The sequence below is a fragment of the Setaria viridis genome, chromosome 4 (genome assembly GCF_005286985.2).
Source record: "Setaria viridis chromosome 4, Setaria_viridis_v4.0, whole genome shotgun sequence".
Taxonomy (NCBI): domain Eukaryota; kingdom Viridiplantae; phylum Streptophyta; class Magnoliopsida; order Poales; family Poaceae; genus Setaria; species Setaria viridis.
Window position 1 is genome coordinate 30,216,199 of NC_048266.2, and position 20,552 is coordinate 30,236,750.

General features: G+C 45.0%; 4 protein-coding genes across 5 annotated transcripts; all 4 read left to right on the forward strand.

The window, feature by feature from the left end:
• LOC117853276 (peptidyl-prolyl cis-trans isomerase FKBP13, chloroplastic) lies at window positions 1–1,385 on the forward strand. The gene is made up of 4 exons (XM_034735666.2): window positions 1–422; window positions 541–633; window positions 802–862; window positions 958–1,385. The coding sequence occupies exons 1-4, from the start codon at window positions 90–92 to the stop codon at window positions 1,104–1,106; spliced, it is 636 nt and encodes a 211-aa protein (XP_034591557.1). The 5' UTR covers window positions 1–89; the 3' UTR covers window positions 1,107–1,385.
• Window positions 1,386–1,890: 505 nt separating this feature from the next.
• LOC117853275 (uncharacterized) lies at window positions 1,891–6,400 on the forward strand. 2 transcript variants are annotated; one of them, XR_011898060.1, is made up of 11 exons: window positions 1,891–2,036; window positions 2,500–2,672; window positions 2,761–3,028; window positions 3,340–3,402; window positions 3,728–3,767; window positions 4,390–4,454; window positions 4,614–4,730; window positions 4,836–4,964; window positions 5,077–5,288; window positions 5,390–5,607; window positions 6,096–6,400. XR_011898060.1 is itself a non-coding variant. In XM_034735665.2 (9 exons), the coding sequence occupies exons 2-9, from the start codon at window positions 2,599–2,601 to the stop codon at window positions 5,128–5,130; spliced, it is 810 nt and encodes a 269-aa protein (XP_034591556.1). In that variant the 5' UTR covers window positions 1,891–2,036; window positions 2,500–2,598; the 3' UTR covers window positions 5,131–5,306. The 2 variants fall into 2 exon arrangements, 1 of the variants encoding a protein (XP_034591556.1); XM_034735665.2 differs by lacking the exons at window positions 5,390–5,607; window positions 6,096–6,400 and having other exon boundaries at window positions 5,077–5,306.
• Window positions 6,401–10,221: 3,821 nt separating this feature from the next.
• LOC117852420 (probable serine/threonine-protein kinase PBL17) lies at window positions 10,222–15,162 on the forward strand. The gene is made up of 6 exons (XM_034734518.2): window positions 10,222–10,742; window positions 11,832–12,142; window positions 12,443–12,578; window positions 13,268–13,404; window positions 13,844–13,967; window positions 14,147–15,162. The coding sequence occupies exons 1-6, from the start codon at window positions 10,694–10,696 to the stop codon at window positions 14,791–14,793; spliced, it is 1,404 nt and encodes a 467-aa protein (XP_034590409.1). The 5' UTR covers window positions 10,222–10,693; the 3' UTR covers window positions 14,794–15,162.
• A 126-nt stretch (window positions 15,163–15,288) lies between these two features.
• On the forward strand, window positions 15,289–18,641 carry LOC117852421 (uncharacterized). The gene is made up of 9 exons (XM_034734519.2): window positions 15,289–15,592; window positions 15,698–15,815; window positions 16,270–16,454; window positions 16,544–16,689; window positions 16,860–16,951; window positions 17,122–17,366; window positions 17,672–17,741; window positions 18,080–18,142; window positions 18,218–18,641. The coding sequence occupies exons 1-9, from the start codon at window positions 15,432–15,434 to the stop codon at window positions 18,404–18,406; spliced, it is 1,269 nt and encodes a 422-aa protein (XP_034590410.1). The 5' UTR covers window positions 15,289–15,431; the 3' UTR covers window positions 18,407–18,641.
• The last annotated feature ends 1,911 nt before the right edge of the window (window positions 18,642–20,552 follow it).

Below are 20,552 nucleotides of genomic sequence, written 5' to 3' on the forward strand. Positions count from 1 at the left end.
CGGCGGGCCGGCGACCCCGCCTTATCCACTGGAGCAACCTGCTCCGTGCCTCCTGCGTCCAGGGAGCCGAGCCAGCACAGCAGCAGGCCATGGCTCCGTCCACCTCCACCACGTCGCCGCTGTCCCGCCTGCTCCTCAGCCTCCCGAAGCCCGGCGCCGCTAGGCACCCTCGCCCGGCGCCGTGCCCGGACGCCGCGTGCAGCGCCAAGAGCCCCGGCGCCGGCCTCGTCCTCCGCCGGCGCGAGGCCGCGGCGGCCGTTCTGTCCGCCGCCGTGCTCTCCCGCTTCCTCCTCCTCCCCGCGGCGGCGGAGGCCGCGGACAGCGGCGGGGAGTGCCCGCTCGAGGTGGCGCCGTCCGGGCTCGCCTTCTGCGACCGCGTCGTCGGCACCGGCGCCGCCGCCCAGGAGGGCCAGCTCATCAGGGTCAGTGCCGTTCAGGGCTTCCATGCGTTCGTTCGTTGATTGAGTTCATGCGATGCCCAAACCAGTAGCGGCCTGCACGCCGGCTGACAATCTCTGTTGCTCCGATCGGTGCGTGCAGGCGCATTACACGGGCAAGCTGGAGGACGGCACGGTGTTCGACAGCAGCTACAAGCGCGGGAAGCCGCTCACCTTCCGCGTCGGCGTCGGAGAGGTACTGTGCGAATCAAACCAAGTCAATGCTCCCACGCTAGTTCGTCAGAGTCGAATTGTCACCTGCAGGATTAGTCTGCAGTCGATCTGCAGAATTTGCAGATCATCACAGCACAGTATCTCTTTCTTCCTGAATAATCCTGATGAGAATGTTGTTTTGTTTCTTCAGGTGATTAAAGGGTGGGATCAGGGCATAGTAGGCGGCGAGGGGATCCCGCCGATGCTCGCAGGTCGTTCCTGAACCGAACAAACTGAACCCACACAATGAACTCTTGTTGTTTCTCTGAACAAACTGAATCCGATGGATGCGTGTGCGTTTGTTCAGGTGGTAAGCGGACGCTGAAGCTGCCGCCGGCGCTGGCCTACGGCGAGAAGGGGGCGGGGTGCAGAGGCTGGGAGCCCACCTCCTGCGTCATCCCGCCCAACTCCACGCTCCTCTTCGACGTCGAGTACGTCGGCACAGCCTTCGGCTGAGCTATCTCAATTCTCAAAGCTCTGGGAGGCCTGATTTGTAAAGTGTCGAGAGTGATCGACCTGGCGCTCGTGGACTCGCTTGCTGATGCCTTGGCATCGTGAGGGTTTCATTTCTTCTCGGTGTGGTTTGCTGTCTGTCTGATAGTGTGTCAAGAGAGCTACAGATAAGATTCTGTGTATTTTTTTTCTTGGTGTGATTACTGTATATTAGTAGATGATCATGACACAACTGGTAGAATGAAGGAGATGATCAAGGTGGCGTTTGATTCCGGCTGCTTATTTTTAGCACTGTCACATCGAATGTTTAGATACTAATTAGGAGTATTAAACGTAGATTATTTATAAAACCCATTACACAGATGGAGGCTAAACGGCGAGACGAATCTATTAAGCCTAATTAGTTCATGATTTGATAATGTGCTGCTACAGTAAATATTTGCTAATGATGAATTAATTAGGCTTAATAGATTCATCTCGCCATTTAACCTCCATCTGTGCAATTAGTTTTATAATTAACTCATATTTAGTCCTTCTAATTAGTTTCCGAATATTCGATGTAACACGGACTAAATTTTAGCTGGAGGAACCAAACACCCTCAAATGTGACACCAACTCACACGTTCGCGCTTGAATTTTTTTTTTCTCGGATTGGAGATCTGCAATTTGAGCCCATCTCTACAAAAGCTGGACGTGTACGACGTAGTGTGCAGCCCATACGTCGAGTACTGTTGGGCCAGATTGTGAATTGCCCATGTCGCACATACTCTGTCTCTTGGGCTGTCAATGAGTCTTCCAGCCCAGCCCAGTTAGCTACGTCGTCTCGTCTCCCAAAAGGCACGACGGCCGACGAGAGTCGTCGTCGCTCGCCACGGCTCCGAGCCTCCGACGAGAAGGGGAAGCTCGGCCGCCGACGCCGCATGGCCGCATCAGGTAGGAATGTCTTGCCCTTCTCTCCAGATATTAACCCGCTTCCTTCTTTCCTGAATTACGCCGCACCGCGATGTCGCCTAATTAACCTAATAACCTCCATGGACGAGCCTCCGAGAGTTAGTACAGCTCGCTTCTGTTCAAGGCCCTGGGGCGAACGACCAAAGACCTGTGCTTATGTTCTTCGTGGGGCCATAATTCCGGGGGAATTGTTTAGGAAAAGAATGATTCCCCCCACTTACCCCCCCCCCCCCCCCCCCCCCCGCGCGCCCGGGGTATTTTCGTTTTTTTCACATTTGGGGGCGGCCCCTGTTGTGTCAAAACCAGCGCATGATTCTTTTCTGATCGCTGCAGACAGCCCCCTAATAATTGCATTGGGAGCCCGCCACAATGCTATCGGTCTTTGAACATCAACCCGTAAGCTTGCTGAATATCCCAATTCCACAATTTTTTTAATTTGATGCAGGAGACTGCTAGATTTGTCAGTGTTCGTCATCCTCCCTGGAAAGTACAGATACAGAACCACCGTACAAGAATTTTCAGTCTTCTTAGGAGTAAGACAGGAATGGGTGATGAACAAGGACACCAAGAAGAAGGAGATGACTATGATTTGGTGCTGCAGAAACAAGAATGGATCAAGTATGCCTTTCACCCCCTTTTTTTCATCAGCTCTACAATCTGTCAGGAGGAGTTGACTTAAACCTCTTGTTGGTTATTGGTCTCTTAGAACACAAGACATGCTCAAGAGCAAGATTATTCTTGAAGATGATTTTGTTTGGAGTTTACCTTCGGTAGGCTCAAGTTCAGGTGAAGATGCAAGGGGCAAACTGAAGTATATTGGTGGGACTGACATTAGCTTCTTAAAGGAAGATCCATCCACAGCATGCGCCGCAGTGGTGATTCTAGATGCTGTCACTTTGGAAGTTGTCCATGAAGAGTTTGTTGTTGTTCAACTGCAAGTGCCGTATATTCCTGGTTTCCTTGCATTCAGAGAGGTATCCTGCACCACTTTTAGGGTGTGCTGTTGTTTTCAACTAGTTGTTCCTGTCTTTTGCATATTTCAACCAATACACAAATTGTTCTCATTGCTGCCATAAGTGCAGCACGCCCTGTGTAATCGTTCATTCTTCTTGCTTCAAGAGCCAGGGTATTGTAGAACTTGAGATAATTTCTTGTCTTTTGAAACTTCTATATTTTGTGAGCACTAATAAAGATGTATAAGATTTGTCAAGTATATTTTTATGTACTTTTTAAAATGTACCAACCTGTATCCTAAACAAATAAACAAGGCTGTCTATCTTTACAGGCTCCAATTCTTCTTGGACTCTTGGAGAAGGTGAAGAACAATGCACATGATTTCTACCCTCAGGTAAAATTGTTTATTGTTACATGCGGTTAAAAATTTAGAGGAAGGAAAATTCCTGTGTACTTCAATTGGAAGTGATGTCATCACTTTCCAGTTTCCAGAATGTTCAGGTTTTGAAAGGAAATTGTCCATATGTTTCTTTTACCTGTAAATAGGATTACTGACTACTGAGGATATGCATTTTAATTAACCATTTCAGTTTATGACATGTTTTGTTTAATTACCCTTAGATATTCTTGCAACTTCTATTTAACATATTGAGAATTGCTATATTATTCATCTGTATTTGCCAGTTCCTTTTCTAAAGTTTACCATTCTGCCCTGGAAGGTTCTCATGGTTGATGGAAATGGATTACTCCATCCGCGAGGTAAAACACATTAAGCACTTGTTGATGCTGACAATCTCATTTCCACACCGATAGTTTCAAGTAGCTGACTTGTTGCATATATCCAGTTTGACGTTTTAGTTGATCATGTGGCCATTTTGTACATGTGGAATTAGATTGTAGGTTGTAAAATGATCTATGCTGTGTCCACCATGTTATTGGATTTTATAAGAGCCTCAGTTCATAACAGTAAGATTATCAATGTTCTTACAAGACACTGTACACTATGTGATCCCATTTTCTATTTCGAGAATTAAGTGCCTTTGCAAAAAAGACTTGGTGTAATGGAGCATCTTGTTTGATTGCGTATATAAGGGTATTAGTACCCATAGAAGATAGAGCCTCTTTTTTTTCTTGTGCATAGAAGGCTATTAGTATCCTTAAAAAATAGAGCATCTACAGTTTCTTTTTTATGCATTTTTGAGAAAAGAAAGGCTCAGCCCTATGAATCATTTGCAAAAAGACTTGGTGATATGGTACATCTTTTCTGATTATGCATATAACCTACAAGCTTCATGAATGTAAAATCAAACATTGTCTATCCTTTATGTTCTTCATGACAGTAGTTGTTTTATGTATGCCCTTTAACTTGTATGTTCAACAGGTTTTGGTTTAGCTTGTCATCTTGGCGTCCTTGCAGACCTTCCTACCATCGGAGTTGGGAAAAATGTAGGTCATTTACTGTAGTTGCAACTCGCAAGTACAGCTGTTGGTTTTCTACTGTGAAGTCAGTAGTCACTCTCACTGCATTTCTGTGCTTCACACAATTCAACTTCTCAGTGTTCCCTTCTTCCAGAGAAGACTAATTCCAATGTTTCCATCGCCTAGCTGCATCATGTAGATGGACTTAACCAATCTGAAGTCAGAAGGCAGCTCGAGGGAAAAGAAAACTGCGATAAGGAGTTCATTTCATTGACTGGACGGTCCGGGACGACATGGGGCGTGGTAAGATAGATTCTATATCATGCTACTAGATGTGTGCAGCAGTTTTAATCTAATGAATGCTACTGCATTAGCTAAGCTGATGGAACTGAACTTTGTTTGTGCCAGGCGATGCGTTCCTGCCCTGGTTCATTGAAACCAGTCTACATCTCAGTTGGGCATCGCATTTCGCTTGATTCGGCAGCCGCGATAGTGAAGCTGTGCTGCAAATACCGTGTTCCTGAGCCAACTCGGCAGGTAGGAAGGATTCGGCTTTTTACTGCTGAAGAAGTGTGCCTTAAAACATGCGAATGCTTGTTCTGTTTCTGGGGTTACTGACAAATTGACCATCCCCTTTTTTCCCCGTCAGGCTGATATAAGATCGAAGGTGTTCCTGCAGAAGCTCCAAAGACCAGAGCAGTAACAACTAACAAGACTTGCCGGTTGCACATCTGGAGTCTGCTCATCGTGTTGGCTGGGTTGATTTTCAGAATGTAATGTGTTTGTGACCGCAACAAGAAACGATTTCTGTACAGCTTCCTGAAAAGCAGCAACGCACACCCGATTCTGAGACTAGAAAAGGTGTGTCTGTTTCTATTCTTTCCAGAGTCCAGACCACAAAAATCGGTCACCGCGTCTTGTGTGCCACGCCAATAAACACATTTTGACGAAAAACCTTTCAGAGATCTAGGCAGCAGTAGTAACGGCAGCACTGCCCGAAGTAAGCCTTGGACCGGCCTGACACTGCATTTAAGCTCGCGTCGACGGCGATGTGCCATCACCTCATCAAATTGCAGAGCCACAGTAGCACAGACGCCAATGGCTGCTTCATTTTCTTGTGCCGCCGCCTGCAGGATCATTGTCGTCGCTGTACTCATCCTTGCTACCTTCTCATCCTACGGTACGCCCAAACTGTGCCCAAAGCTCTGTTTTCTGTTTGCGTGAGAACATCTCCAACGGCTTACCTAAACCGGATTGCTATACTAGAAACCATCAGAATACCTTAAAAACAAAAAAACACAGCTCCAGCAGATTATCTATATGGAACAGCTCCAATAGATTACCTGTATGGATTGGTATAATAGGTTATGATCTAAATTTCTCCCTCCTTTCTCCTTGATCCAATAGAGTTTCTATATGGATTGGTATAATTAGTCCCTCAAGAAAATATAAGTATCCAATTTTAGGTATGTTGTTGGAGTGAAGTACAAAAATATTATCTAAATCTTTTCTCTCCTACACCTAAATAAGTTTTAGGTATCCAAATATACGAGATGATCTTATAGTACCTATACATGTCAAAAGTCGTTAGAAATGTAAATTTCACGGTAGCTCTCGATGCATTAGACCCTGGGCTCCATGTAACACTGGGGTTTTGTGTTTGCTCAGGGGCGGCGAGGTACGTCTGCCGGGGCAAGTGCGGGGACTTCTGGCCGGACTGCGACAGCTGGTGCCGGACCGCCGGCGGGTACCCCAAGGGCGGCCAGTGCGTGCCGCCGCTCGACCAGTACTGCTGCTGCATCGAATAGTTACTTCGCTAGCGGAGTGAAATCATTCGTCAGCATCTGATGATCTCTGGAAGAACATCGATCAACAGCCAGCTGATTATGCCGAGATTCCCGGAATAACGATTGGAAACTTGCTTGTGTGGACTTGCAAACCATTGAATTGACAAGGTAGTTTCAGTAGCTACACAGCAGCGGGAGCCGGTTTTTGTTGGGAGTTTCGGGGGCGTTGGGTTCCTTTGCTTATTTTTAAGCAAGTGTCACATTAATGTTTATCTACTAATTAGGAGTATTAAACGTAGGCTATTTACAAAACCCATTACATAAGTGGAGGCTAAACAGCGAGACGAACCTATTAAGCCTAATTAATCCATCATTAGCAAATGTTTACTGTAGCAACACATTGTCAAATCATGGACTAATTAGGCTTAATAGATTCGTCTCGCCGTTTAACCTCCACTTATGTAATGGATTTTGTAAATAGTCTACGTTTAATACTCCTAATTAGTATCTAAACATTGATGTGACACTTGCTTAAAAATAAGCAAATGGAACCAAACCAGGCCTAAATTGGGTTGGGTTGGACCCGAGTCTCTTCCCTAGGAAGGAAATGCGACGACGGTGGCGCGGGCCACGCTGATCTGCTCAACTTTTATATATATATGATGCTGGGCCTCCAACACACAAACCGACGCAGGCATCCAGAAGTTTCGCTAGGTCTCAAAAAAAAAAAAACACAGAAGTTTCGCTTTGTGTGAGGTGAGCCGAGCCGACCTCAGTCGTCGTCCGTCACTCCTGTCCCGTCGGCGGCGCTGGAGCCGCACCAAGACTCACCGAGTCAAGCGTCGCCGGCGACCTTCCTCGGGCACCCGCGCCTCCGACGGGGACGCCGCATCCCCACCCACCTCGGCACCCCGGTCCCGGCCCCGCCGCCGCCGACCGCCGTGGGAACCGACACGGCCGCGCGCGCCTGTCCTGACGACTCCCATCCCATCGACGTGGTCATCCCCGACGACGTGACATATCCACCGAAACAGGATGGTTCCTGCGCCAGACAGATCGCCGGCCCCCAAGTCCAAGACCCCAGAGGGTGAGCGGGATGTCGCTGACCAATCCCGCGCGCTTTCCCACCGGCACCACCGTACGCCGCCACGTCCTCACACACACACACGCAGCATACACACGACCGAGTCAACCGTACAGGACGGAGGACAATAATAAACAAAGCACGCACAGGACGTTGACACTGACAACCAGAGCAGGGCGCTGACAGGTTGGCACGACGGGCACCAGCCTCGCTCCATTGCTGTGCAGGACCGGTTGGTTGCATCCCCGGCGACCGCACGTACACGGTGCCACGCTGTACACCCTGCGTCGTCTTGCGTGGTGTTACAACCGTCTACGGGCAGGCACCGGCAGCATACTCGACAAAATACAGTAGCAGGACGTTGACGAGGGCGCAGGCAAAACAACACTCGAAAGCGACGAGCTGACCGACCGGACTCCGCGGGGGAGAAAGCGCGTCGTCTCCCCGCGCGCGCCCCGCCGGACCGGCCGGGGAGACATTGCTAATCGTGGCACGGCGAGCTGCCCCGTTTCTTCGCCCGCCGCCACCTACCCTACCGGGACGCGCACGCCAAGGCCAAGGGGAGGGAGAGCGAGGAGGGTCGGGACGAGATGCGGGCCGGGCGGGGACAAGCGAAACCGCGTGAACCCCCCGCAACTGGGTGATCGGTCTGACTGACAGCGTCTGCTCATGGAGTCAAAGAAAAAACAAAAGAGCGATCAAGGTTCGGCGCTGAACTTGTTCTTGACAGCCCAACCAAGAATCGGCACTGGCATACCCGATTCGGGCGGGGTTGCCCATGTGCCTCCGCATGTGGCGTCTTGGATTTGATTCAGACTTCCCGGCCCCCGAATCCACAACAATCACGTTCGGTCGCTCCAATCCGTCGCGAGTTGGTTTCAAGCTGATGATGATGATGCCAATTGCCCAGTTGATTATTGGGGAGGGCACCTGGGATTTATAGGGACACGGCCAGGGCCTGCCCCTTGTTTTCGCGACCTGATGAACTGGCCGGCGTGTTATCTTTGTGCCCCAGTTGCGATGATCGGTTGGGTTTATAGGACGGATTAGGTCCAACAACTAGGAGACAACCGGAGCTACCCGGCGCTGCAGGTGCCAAGGCGATGCTACTGCCTACTTGCTATGCTAGCCCCGATTGGCCGGCGCGTACGTTGCCCTCGCCGACTTGATTCTTTCACCAGCTCCATCGGTTTGGGTTTTTCTTCCTTGCTGACCAGCTAAATAAGGAACCGAAACTCTCTCTTTCCTTTCCTTTGGGTAAAAGTACCAATCGAACAACTCGCCTTCTTCATCCACAGCACTATTACCTTCCCCCGACAAAAGATTTTCAACTTGATCTTTGTCCGTGTTTGTTTCAGCTACCTGTTTGGGCCTGGCTTTTATTTGCTTCCCCAGTTTCGGGATCGGCTTCTAAGAGGCTCAAGCTTATTCTACATGGATGAAAGTTTGTTCTCGATGATTTTTATTTTTTTTTCCAGAAATCACCCTTTTAGGGATACTTATACTTGCCACCATATGTGTGGTGAATTTGCAACCTTACGTTTGGACGGTTCTCTCGAAGTTATGTCATTGTAATTCTCTTTCTCTTAATAAAATACATGCTCAGACATGATCACGAAAATACAAATACATTTTATTTATTCAAAATATAGGTTTTCTAGCTTTCCCATTAACAACTTTACAAAGCAGTTTCTCACAAGAATGTGCTCAAATAATACAAAATTATGACACATTGAGCCTACAACTTGAAATGTAAAAAAATATTATAGTACAACCAGTTTGGGGGAATACCTTGGATCAAAAATTTGATCAAGAAAGCAAATAAGACAAAGAGAATTATCTAGTGTAGAATATAATCCTTTTATTTGTTAAAGATAATGATAAATAAAAGAATAACCATGCTCACTTCAATTTAATGTAGTTTAAACAAATTTATGATCTTGGTACCTCAATTCCTTTTTTTTCAAATGAGAAACTTTACTAATTTTGAGAATGTTAGATAATATATGGTAACTTGAAGGTCTTTATTAATTTTAAGAACGTTACATTGAGATAATATATCATAACTCGAAGGTCTCCCGACCTATGTCAGAATAGCACACAACCTTACATATGAAAAAAAACAAATCGGAAACACTAGACTAGATCGTCACTTATGTGCCTAGATAAAAAAATTCCTAGACTATTTTCACCGAGTATCTGAGTATCAAGGTGCTGCTACAATGAAAACTTGGGAAGTAGGTTTTTAGAGGATAGCCCATTTACATAGCCAATATGTAATTGAGAAGATGACCTGCAAAAAAAGGAGGTGGTTTATTTTCAAATATCGATGCGTTTCTACACAATTATAAAAACCAACATGTAGCTACTGCTCCAAGTAATCTACTTGGGCTATTCCCACTAGCCATGTGCTAAATATATTTGCCATGCTGCGAGGTTGCAAGAGACCACAAACTGCATGAACAACTGCTCAAACCATACAAGTCAATCGGCACTCAAGAGAACATATGTCAAACCATCTGATCCTTATAGTAAAAGCAACACTGTTTACTGCTCTTCCAGTTGTGCTTAGCTAGATTGTTTTTTATTAAGATAACTCTTATGCGGAACCTCAATTCTGCAATTAAATCTTGTTTGAACTAGATTATTTTGTTAAGATAATACTTCCACGGAACGTTAGTTCTACAATTAAATTTTATTTGAACCTGTACCAAATGTTATCTACACAACCAAATCTATCCAGTTCCCACCAAAAGATAAACCCGCCCAACTCCTGTCCAGACCACTGTCATTATCTAATCGCGCTCTAATCATGTTCATCAACCAAAAGCCCCGACACACAGGGCATCACACAAAAAAAGATGATGAAAGAAAAAGAAAAAACCGCCTCAACCTCAACCCCCGGTTGCTCCGCCGCGTTGCTGTTGTACGCGGCGTTTATTTAATCCAAAGCAGCTTCCTTTTACTCATTCCAAACCTCTGGCACAGCTAATCCGCCTCCTCGCCTTTTTTTCCTCCATCTCCTCGCCTTCGCTGCTACATTCGAGCGCCCCCCAACGGAAAATAAAGGCCAAGAAGTGGTGCTAGTGGAGTAAAACCACGCGCCCGAGAGGAGAGGGACAGGTTGGTGGAAGACGCGCATCCGGAAGGCGCGCAGCAGGAGCTGCGGCGGCGAATTCGGGCGGCGAGCGCGCCAGTTCAGGCTGCCGTCGGCGGCGGGCGTAATTGTTGCGGACGAAGCGGCCGGTTGGTGCGGCGGGAGTTTGCGGGTAGGGCGGTCCCGGCTGGTGAAGGGGCGAAGGTGCTGCTTGGGGCGTGGATCTGGCCGGAGGCGGGCGATGTGGAGGAGGGAGTAGGGCCGGATTGGAGGGAAAGGCGCGATCTTGTGGGTTCCCATGGGCGCATGCTTCTCGCAGGAGGAGCACCGGCTCCAGAGCAGGCCAGGTTTGTGCGCTTCTGCTGCTGTCTCTGATACAGTTTACTATGTTTGGGAGGTGTATGGAGCTCATGGTGTGAGGTTGGGCGTTGTTGCCTTTGTAATTTGGTTGTGAATTAAGAATTTACTTATCGGACTTGTAAAAACAGCTAAAGAAGAGGCGCAGGAATGGATTTTGATTAGGGTTTTAATTGATTTTAGTGTTTAGAAGATGGGTTGACTGGTTTGATGCCATCTTGTGCTTGTGAGCTCATGTCACGGGTGATGGGAAATGCCATATATAGTCTTCTACTGCACTCCTATTTTGTTCGCACTAACTTCGCATGGTACAATTTTGCCTGTTGGTGTCCTGTTGAAAACATGATACTGTAATAGGCTCATACTTTGCTTACAAAATTGCATTCTGAGGCAAGGTCCTTGACAACTTGGCCAGCTGCAGTATAGTGGAAGAATAAGTCAAATTTAGCTCATATTTTGGGTGTAAGACTTAAGTAGGTAAAGTTCATAGATAATTTGGGTACCTGCAAAATCTGTGCTTGAACAGTCTGGTAACTTGGCAATCTGGTAAACTGAGCTTCAATCGATTCTTGAGAAGTTAGTCAGCCCAAGTTAATCAATTATTGTATAGAGTGAGAGATTGATAGTGGACAGCTGTGCTGATAGAGTACTATCTTCAGAAAGTTTAGTAGAAGTTGGTTTATCCAGAAAGGGAAGGGATGATATGACATATAACATATTCTGTCCTGCTGATGGCAACTTGTGACCACAGATGCTCCCTTAAGACCATTTTGACTGGCCAGACCATTCTGGCTGCTGGTTAGAATGGTCTTAAGGGAGCATTGTGACTCAGCAATGCTTATGTGACTGCACAGTGGTTTAGATGTGGTCTCTTCTTCTTTGCATAACATGCAACACACTAAAGTTGCTATTACCATTCACTTCATGGGATCAATGTGAAATTAAAAAAAAAGTCCTGGGACTGAAGGCTTACATCACCATGATTCTCTATTTCTTACTTAAGGTATGCATTGATTATATGTCTATATGTACGTCTTTGATTCTCTCCTGATGAAGTTGTTTCTTAAAATTTCTATCAGCTGAAGCTGCTGGACCAGATGGCCTGAGAAAGTCTAAATCGGATTCTAAAGCTATAGCAAGTGTCCTTGCTCCTCCAAAAGATGTTGTGGACTTGCAAGTAGAAGGATATGGAAATGTTAATATTTTCACATACAATGAACTGAGGGCAGCCACAAAAAACTTCCGGCCAGACCAAATTCTTGGAGAGGGTGGATTTGGAGTTGTTTACAAAGGTGTAATTGATGAAAATGTTAGAGTAGGTTTTCCATCTAGACAGGTTGCTGTTAAAGAACTAAACCCAGAGGGCTTTCAGGGAGACAAGGAATGGCTGGTAAGTTCCATTGCTTTCTTCCTGTTTCTATACGTCGCTTTGGTCATGTACATCAGTAATTCATGTTAATTTTATGGCCATTAGAAACCTTCACGAGACCTTGCTGATTGAATTTTGAAGATTCGAGATGACATTTTTCTTTATATTTTTATTAGAAAGTCATTATCCTTATGTTTTAATAAATATTATCTGCATAACACTATAGGTAGATGAATGCATTTCTATGCTGGTTATTAGGTTGACATTAAACAATATACTGCTTGCAATAACTGCACTAATGTTTTTCTTATGTGTTTCCAGGCCGAAGTCAACTATCTTGGGCAACTAAGTCATCCAAATCTAGTCGAACTGATTGGCTATTGCTGTGAGGGTTCACATAGACTTCTTGTCTACGAGTACATGGCTTGTGGCAGCCTTGAAAAACACCTTTTTCGCCGTAAGCTCTAACTGTCTATTTTCACTGCCCTCTTTAGCAGTCATTGTTCTTAGCTTAACGTGCATGGGGTGCATCATTTTTGCCTTTAGACAAATCAGCAGAGAAGATATTTTTGTTAATTCCATTTAAATCTAATCAGTAATAGCTAATATATATGATTCAGCTCAACCTGGCTATCCCAGAGTCCGACACTACAAATATAATCTTCAAATTTCGGGGGTTTGTTTTTGGAATGATAATGATAATGAACACTTTTTCTTTGAACTGTATTATCTACTTCCAACTAGCAATTTAGTTTATGTATTATATCACCAAGTGTTCAGGTGATTGCTGCAGTTGGTGTTTTGGTACCGCATAGTTTAACATACAATCTTCGTACACCTTGTAACCTGGTCAAAAAATGAAACCAATATATATTAGTTGGTGAGTGGCTATATTCATTGCACTAGCAGTAAAAAAGATGCTAGTCTTGTATGTGTCAAACCTAATTTTCTCCATCATTGATTGATCTATTGAAACAACATACTTGATGTGATCCTCATAAGAGATTTCTTATTCAAGTGGTGGCAGGAAAATATGCCAAGCAAGCTTTACACACCTTTTTAATTGTCTGGAAGATCAGTTATACGTATATTTCCAGTTCTAAAGGGGTTTCTCATTTATTTATCCTCTTGCTTGTAACATAACAGGGGTTTGCCTTAATATGCCATGGTCAACACGCATGAAGATTGCGCTGGGTGCCGCAAGGGGGCTTGAGTACCTTCATGGAGCCGAGAGATCCATCATCTATCGGGATTTCAAGACGTCAAACATCTTGTTAGATGCGGTTAGTGTCTCATCTATTATGTTTGAATGTGTGTTGGTATTTTCCCCCCCATTTAAGTACTAGTTTTAAGGTTGTTTTCTGAATTGAATTTCCCATATGTCCAACCAACCAAATTGTATGGACAAGATATTCTACTGATGAACAATGCATTGGTGATGCTGTGACACATTATGTAAATACCTGCCTTTATCTCAGCATCTTAAGGAAGTACCCTGTATAAATTGTACTATGATTTTTGAGACCTGAAAGTTCAATTGCATTTTCCGCGCCTCCAAAATGTGTCCCATGTTTTTAAGGCCATTAAAGAATACTTAAATCAATTTTGCCTAGTCCATCTTTAGAAGCACAGAACTGCACACTAAATTTGTTACTGCGATCTTGAGATATTAATATATTGCCTCTGATAGCATCTCAATGCCACTCTTTACCACTGTTGCAGGACTACAATGCTAAGCTTTCAGACTTTGGTCTCGCAAGAACAGGACCTAGTGGAGACCAAACCCATGTGTCAACTCGGGTCATGGGAACTTATGGATATGCAGCTCCAGAATATGTCATGACTGGTAAGGATGGAATTCCCTATATTATGAGAAAGCAAGGATGGAATTCCTTATATTATAAGAAAACAAATCATATGTTATAAATAGAAAAACGAACATGTTCTCAAGAATGAACAGACACTACATTTTACTTGACTTGGTTCAAATATATTAATCCTCAATCACCAATTAACTTGCTGCAGGCCATCTGACCGCACGAAGTGATGTTTACGGCTTTGGCGTTGTGCTTCTAGAGATGATTATTGGAAGGAGGGCTGTGGACAAGAGTCGGCCAACCCGTGAGCATAACCTAGTTGATTGGGCACGCCCCCTCCTTGTCCACAACCGGAAGCTATTCAGGATCATTGATCCCAGAATGGAGGGGCAGTACTCCACCAAGGCCGCCATTGAGGTGGCAAGCCTCGCATACCGTTGCCTGAGTCAGAACCCCAAAGGGCGACCAACTATGAGCCAAGTTGTTGAGACCTTTGAGGCGGTGCAGAACATGCCTGAATGCCAAGACATACTCCTCCAGAACAGTATCACTGGTGCTGTGACACTCTATGAGGTCCCGAAGGAGCCTGCAGAGAGTGTTGAGAAGGAGAAGGCCAAACAGGAACCAGCAGTAAAGACCGCCGCTGTGCCGCCTGTGAATGGAAAACCAGTCCCCCAGAGCAGGCGAACACGGCCTGGGAACGGCCGGAGCAAGAGTGAGCCGTCGTTGGAGTGCAAGATGTACATCCCGTCACCAGACTCTGACGGACAGCAGCTCGGCCTGGAGACGCTTGCATCCCCTTCCAGAAACGGAAGTATGCAGGACCCTCCTGACGAGGATTTGTACAAGATTTAACATCAGAGAAGTTTTTTTTCCCAACGACTGAGCTGTCGTTGGTCATCTTTTGCGCCACCATCCATGTTCTTAAGAACAGTCAGCCAGTGTTAATTTTTTCGATGATGGCCATGCTAGGGTTCTTGTTCATCCGATTAGCAATTGTATGTAGATGAGAGTTGTGATGGAAAGCATGTAATGTGAGTGCCTTCCATGACGACGCTGTAAAAACCTGAGACGGTTCTTTCCGGGAGAATTCCACGCCAAAAATGGAAGTGGAGAGATGTGTCCTGATAGTCAGTGCCGTTGCCAGTGTGTTCGAGTTACTTGTAAAGATGCTTGTTCTACATTGTAAACTTGAAATTGAGAGATTATATTAGCCAGTGTCCACATCCTGTCAGTTTTCTTAATTGTCCAGTTATTTCTATGAATGTATGTTCGCCGCCTTTTAACATGTTAATACTCTCAAACTTTTGATTCTGGAGATGGGAGCTGCGATTTGATTTGGAACATGATCGAAAATCTTATTTTGACCTGGGGTTACATTTGCAGGGAAAAAGTAATTTCTTGGGGGAAGAATATTCCTATTTTGGTCGGCTTGGAAAAGTGAAAACACACTGACATGGGGCCGTCTTGTGCGAGAGGAAAACACAAAGCACATGCTCGCCAAGTTCCGACCCCTCATGGCAACGGCGGCGAAGGCGAGGGCGCCGCCGGTGGTAGCGGCTTCCACATCCGCGGCGGCGGCGGCGGCGGAGCGGGACGAACACGTGCACTACAAGCACACCGACGCGTGCCACCACCTCCGGTGGACAGCCAAGTAACCGCCCCTCCCTTTCACCTCCTTGCTCGCTTCGCTTTCTCATCTAGCGTTTAGGGCTTTGAGCCTGAGCCCTGGAGCTTTATTGGATGCTTGGTTGGGCAGGGAGAGCTACGAGTACATGTACGCGCGGCCATGGAGCAGGGTGGTCGACTTCTATGCCGAGCTCGTGCGCACCGGCGCCGGCGCGGCGGGGCTAGCCAAGCTGTTTGGGAAAGATGAGGTGAGAAAGCACAAACATTTGGCTCCCCTGTGGTATCCAGGTGGCGATTTTTTTTCCCGATTCGCTTGGTTGCAAGAGGAAGAATGTTGATTTCTTCCGACTTTTATTTATGTTGTGACGAATTGTAGTATTGCCCAATATATAGATCTTCCTTTTTAGGCAAACTGAGGATTGAATCAGGACAGAAAATTATTGGACAATTAAATTTGAATACATGGTCTGCTACAGTGCTACTCCAGTTGTGCCTAGACTGGAATAGCTAAAAAGGTCTCCAGGATCAATTGGGATTATCGATGTATATGCTAGATTTTTTTTTAAAATAATAAAAATGTTAAGAGTAGGGCAACAATTTTGATTTCGAGAAAAGAGTAACATTTGCATCGATACATGGCCTGCTACTCCAGTTGCTCATATATTTTGATTTTGAGAAACTCATTTAGATTTACTTCCACAGAAAGATTACAGCCTTGATACTACTGGAGAGAATTACCTAGCACCATCAGAAAAACAAACGGCAACAATTTCCTCCAAAGATCGTGGAGGAAGGTGGGAAAGAGTAACATTTAAAATTGTTCTTTCATACCACGGGGGGTCGTTCGATGGCTGGCAAAAGCAGCCTGGCCTCAATACTGTTCAGGGGTAATTTTGTTCAACCTATCACTCTTCACTTCATTCACATGCATAGAATATATTCACTGGTAATTTTTTTCACTTTTTATTGATTGCAGGTTAGTGGAGAAACATCTTGGACAATTTGTTGATGAGCGAAAAGCCAAACAGCTTGAAGCAAGATCTTTGCCAATTGAAGGCGGTGCCATTGTTGCTGGGCGCACTGACAAAGGGGTGACTGCTCTTCAGCAAGTTTGCTCATTTTGTTAGTTAACCTGAGAATAAACATACTATTGCTTTCATTGTTTTTTCCTAATTTAGTCACACTTTTAAGTTTATTAAACAGCATATCAACATCGCTTGACTGACATTTCTTTATTTGCCCCTTCTGAATTCTGATGACTGACATCTTATATTTACTGTATGCTGCTATAGATACATGGAGAAAGGATGTGAAATCTGAAGATATAAAAGATGCTATAAAGGAGGCTGCTCCAGATAAACTTAAACCTTTGCATGTGTCAGAGGTACCGTTTCATCCTTTTGCCAAAAATGCTGCTAATGATGTCTGCATTCCATATTGAAGTGTCGTTTAATCATACGGCAGTTTATTCTTGTCGGTGGAAGTTCTGAGGTTTCCAGGGCCTCAACAATAAATGACGTTATGCTGAGTATTAACTGATGGTACAATTTGCAGGTTGCACGTGAGTTTCATCCTAATTTTGCAGCCAAATGGAGGAGATACATGTACATTTTTCCTCTTGATGAGGATGCTAAATCGATCATTGGGGAAGGACACTCTGAAGTGTTAAAGAATTCTGAGCACATCATAAAACCTCAGAGCTTTGATGTGGCAAAGGTTGACGAAATTCTTAGAAAACTTGCTGGAAAGACATTATCCTACAAGATGTTTGCACGTGACACGCAAGCTTCACGCAGTGTGTAAGTTTCATCCAACCATAAGTTCATAAGATGTAGTGCATTTATAAGTACAAAAAATGGTTTCTGGCAGGTTAATCTCTAGTACCTGGATCTTTCTTAATGCATATCTTGGAGTTTTATTACCTGATCCTGACATAGATATTCGTCAGAGCTGTCTGGAAATTCTCAACCAAAGTTCATCACCAATTTGTCATCTGAAAAGAGCAATACACTCCTTTTATATGTAATCCATGTCATTATGTTGGCACTTGTATGAAAGCTTGATAAACTCATCACTTCTATCAATATTCCTATTGTTTTTTCAGTGGCCCACCTACAGAATGTTTCATGTTCCATTCTCGAGCTGCAGCGGCCAAACTATATTGCGCTAATGAGGTGAGAGCAGCATAGATTATTTTGTCTCTAGTTGTTGAATAGATTGCAGCTATCAACTGAAGAATTATGTAGCTTTTTAGTTTTGTGAGTTACTCAGCACATGTGTGGCAGGACAGTGCGTTTCCGTGTAGTACTGCTGTGACACGTATATTTTTGCTGACCCCAGAACAAACTGAGTATCTGAACTAAACCTGGACTGTTATTTACAACTGTTGAATATACTTTTTCCTCGAACTAATTGTTGAATACTTTTGATCTAATATTCTTCCATATCATCTACATTTTTGTATTCTTCTTTCAACTGAAACGGCAATGTTTGGTTTTTGTTCCTCCTATAGGATTACAAAGAAGGCTTGAGTGTCATGTGCGTTGAGCTAGTTGCAAACAGGTTTCTACGCAAGGTAAAACAACAAGCTGTGATGCTTACACTCAGTCATTCATATGACTGCTGATTCTCACTATATCTCAATGTACAGATGGTTAGGGTTCTTGTTGCTACTGCCATACGAGAGGCTGCTGCTGGTGCCGGAGAGGATGCTCTGTTGAATCTGATGGAAGCCACTGACAGGCGTGCCACAGCTCCTCCGGCACCACCGGAGGGCCTCTGCCTCGTCGATGTTGGTTACAAAGATTTCAGTAAACAGAGGTGCTTCATAGTTGATTAAAAGAAGTCATATCTTTTTGTTGGAGAAAAACACAAGATGCACGATTGAACAATTGACGTCAGGCTGTGGAGCGGCTCGTTTAGCTTCATTGGTCATTTTCATTTGCGTACAGGCTTCAGCCCGGGCTTACACTAGTTCTGGGTCCGCCGATTCATCGCAGCGTCATTTTAAAGTCTTCTCCTTTATTTGTCTGCCATGATCTCCACCTAGATGATAATAATGGTGTATTTGGTTCTGTTTGGTACAGCGGTGGGGAGAGCGTTTCTCAAATAAGCTGCACTAATATAGGAAAAACGCTTCTTTGAGAAGCGGGTTTAGTCTAGCTTCTGCATTTTTAGTATAAATAGAATCAGTGAGGAGAAGCTAAAAAAACATCCCCAAGTACCCAATACAATTCAAAAATATAAAGCCTGGCCAATTCCAACAGCGTCTCCTTCCCTAACGTGCCACCACCACGTCCTTGTAGCCGGGGAAGATAAGGCTCCTTAAGCCATAACCCTAGCAAACAAAGTTGGACACATGACGGAACAATTGCAATGTGAAAAAAAAAACATGCGATTGAAGCTCACTTCAAGCGTACAAATACATACGAGTTCCTTTGTCTTAGTAATACATATATGATACGATAATAGATCCGAATTTGATACGACAATAGATCTGAGTTTCATGAAGCTATAGAATTGATGACCTTTGGAGCATGCATTTAAGAATAAAATAGTGAAACGCTACTACATCGAACAATGAGCAACCTCTTCTTGCGCTTAACCAAGCCTAGTAAAAGAATGGCTCCCTTCAGCTACATCGACAAACTACTACCTGTCTTTGAACCCATGTTGGTACCGATGTTAGTGACGTCCTTATTGCACCATTTGATCATGCGCCCTAGTACATGGGACCATACTGCGCACCGACGCTATTGCCTCCACCTCGAACCATACCTTGTCAAATGTCTAAACTATAGTTAGCATGACCATCTTTAGAGGTAGATCCAACATGGTGCTGGGGGCTCCCCCCCCTCCCCCCCACACACCACCACCACCACACACCCACCCACCATGGAGAAGAGAGAGGAGGAGGAAGGAGCTTAGACTTCATCCAACATGGCATGCCGTGCGCAGGAGTCAAACTTCTTATAGGATCTGATCCCGCCATTGGAGACGACTTAGAGCATCTCCAATAATTCCAAAAAGAACTCCCAGTAATCTTGGTTTGGAGTATTTCCAAAAACTATCTAGAGCAAAACATAACCCCCTCCACCAACAGTTCCCAAAAATCATTTTCCAAAGTTTTGAAGTTGCATACATTTTGCGAAATGTTAGAGACACGTGAGATCAATTTGGATGCGAAAACGGCGGATTGAGCGCGTGTAGACTTTCTCTGTATCTGCCTATAGGTCATCAAAATATTGGGCATGCAATTTGAGAATCGTTGGACGTCAGTTTTTTCTTTCCACACTCAAAGTTCGAGTTGAGAAAAAAAAATATTGTTGGAGATGCTCTATGCCTCCCAAGCTATGAATCCCCGCAACCATCTTCTTCCCGTTCACCAACCTAGACGTAGCCATCGTTGCTACCTCATTCAACCATATTTGAGGCAAATTTGCATATAACACCGCTTTCACCCCCTTGCTCGAATTTGCCATTAGAAAAACATGAATTACAAATTTTCCACTGAAATCTATCCACTACCTCTATCCCTTCCTTTTACTAATTTACCTTGTCATCGTTATCGTTGGTCGTTCACAGACTTTCCGAATCCAATAGACATGCGGTACATGACCTGCTTATTTCGATCCACAAGACCGCGTCACTCTCGTAGTCGCAAGCTCAAACCCTAACCATCTACTTGCGGTAAGTGCTTTGGCAGGTCGCTAGAGGTTATTCATGGTTCACTGTAGCAGCCACGTGCTTCTGGTCATGGCACACCCCGATTCAGGTTATTCATGGCACGCATGCTCTACACGAGACACGACACACGGTGCATGTCACTAGCATTGGTAGTGTCTTGCTCGCATGTCGCTGCAAAGAGGTCTGTGTGTAGACCCCAAAAAAAGGTTTTTCTCAATGTATGCACAACACATGATCTATGTGATCGATGAGAATTAAGACACTGTCCATCCACGGCATTTATATTGCTTGGAGTCTCG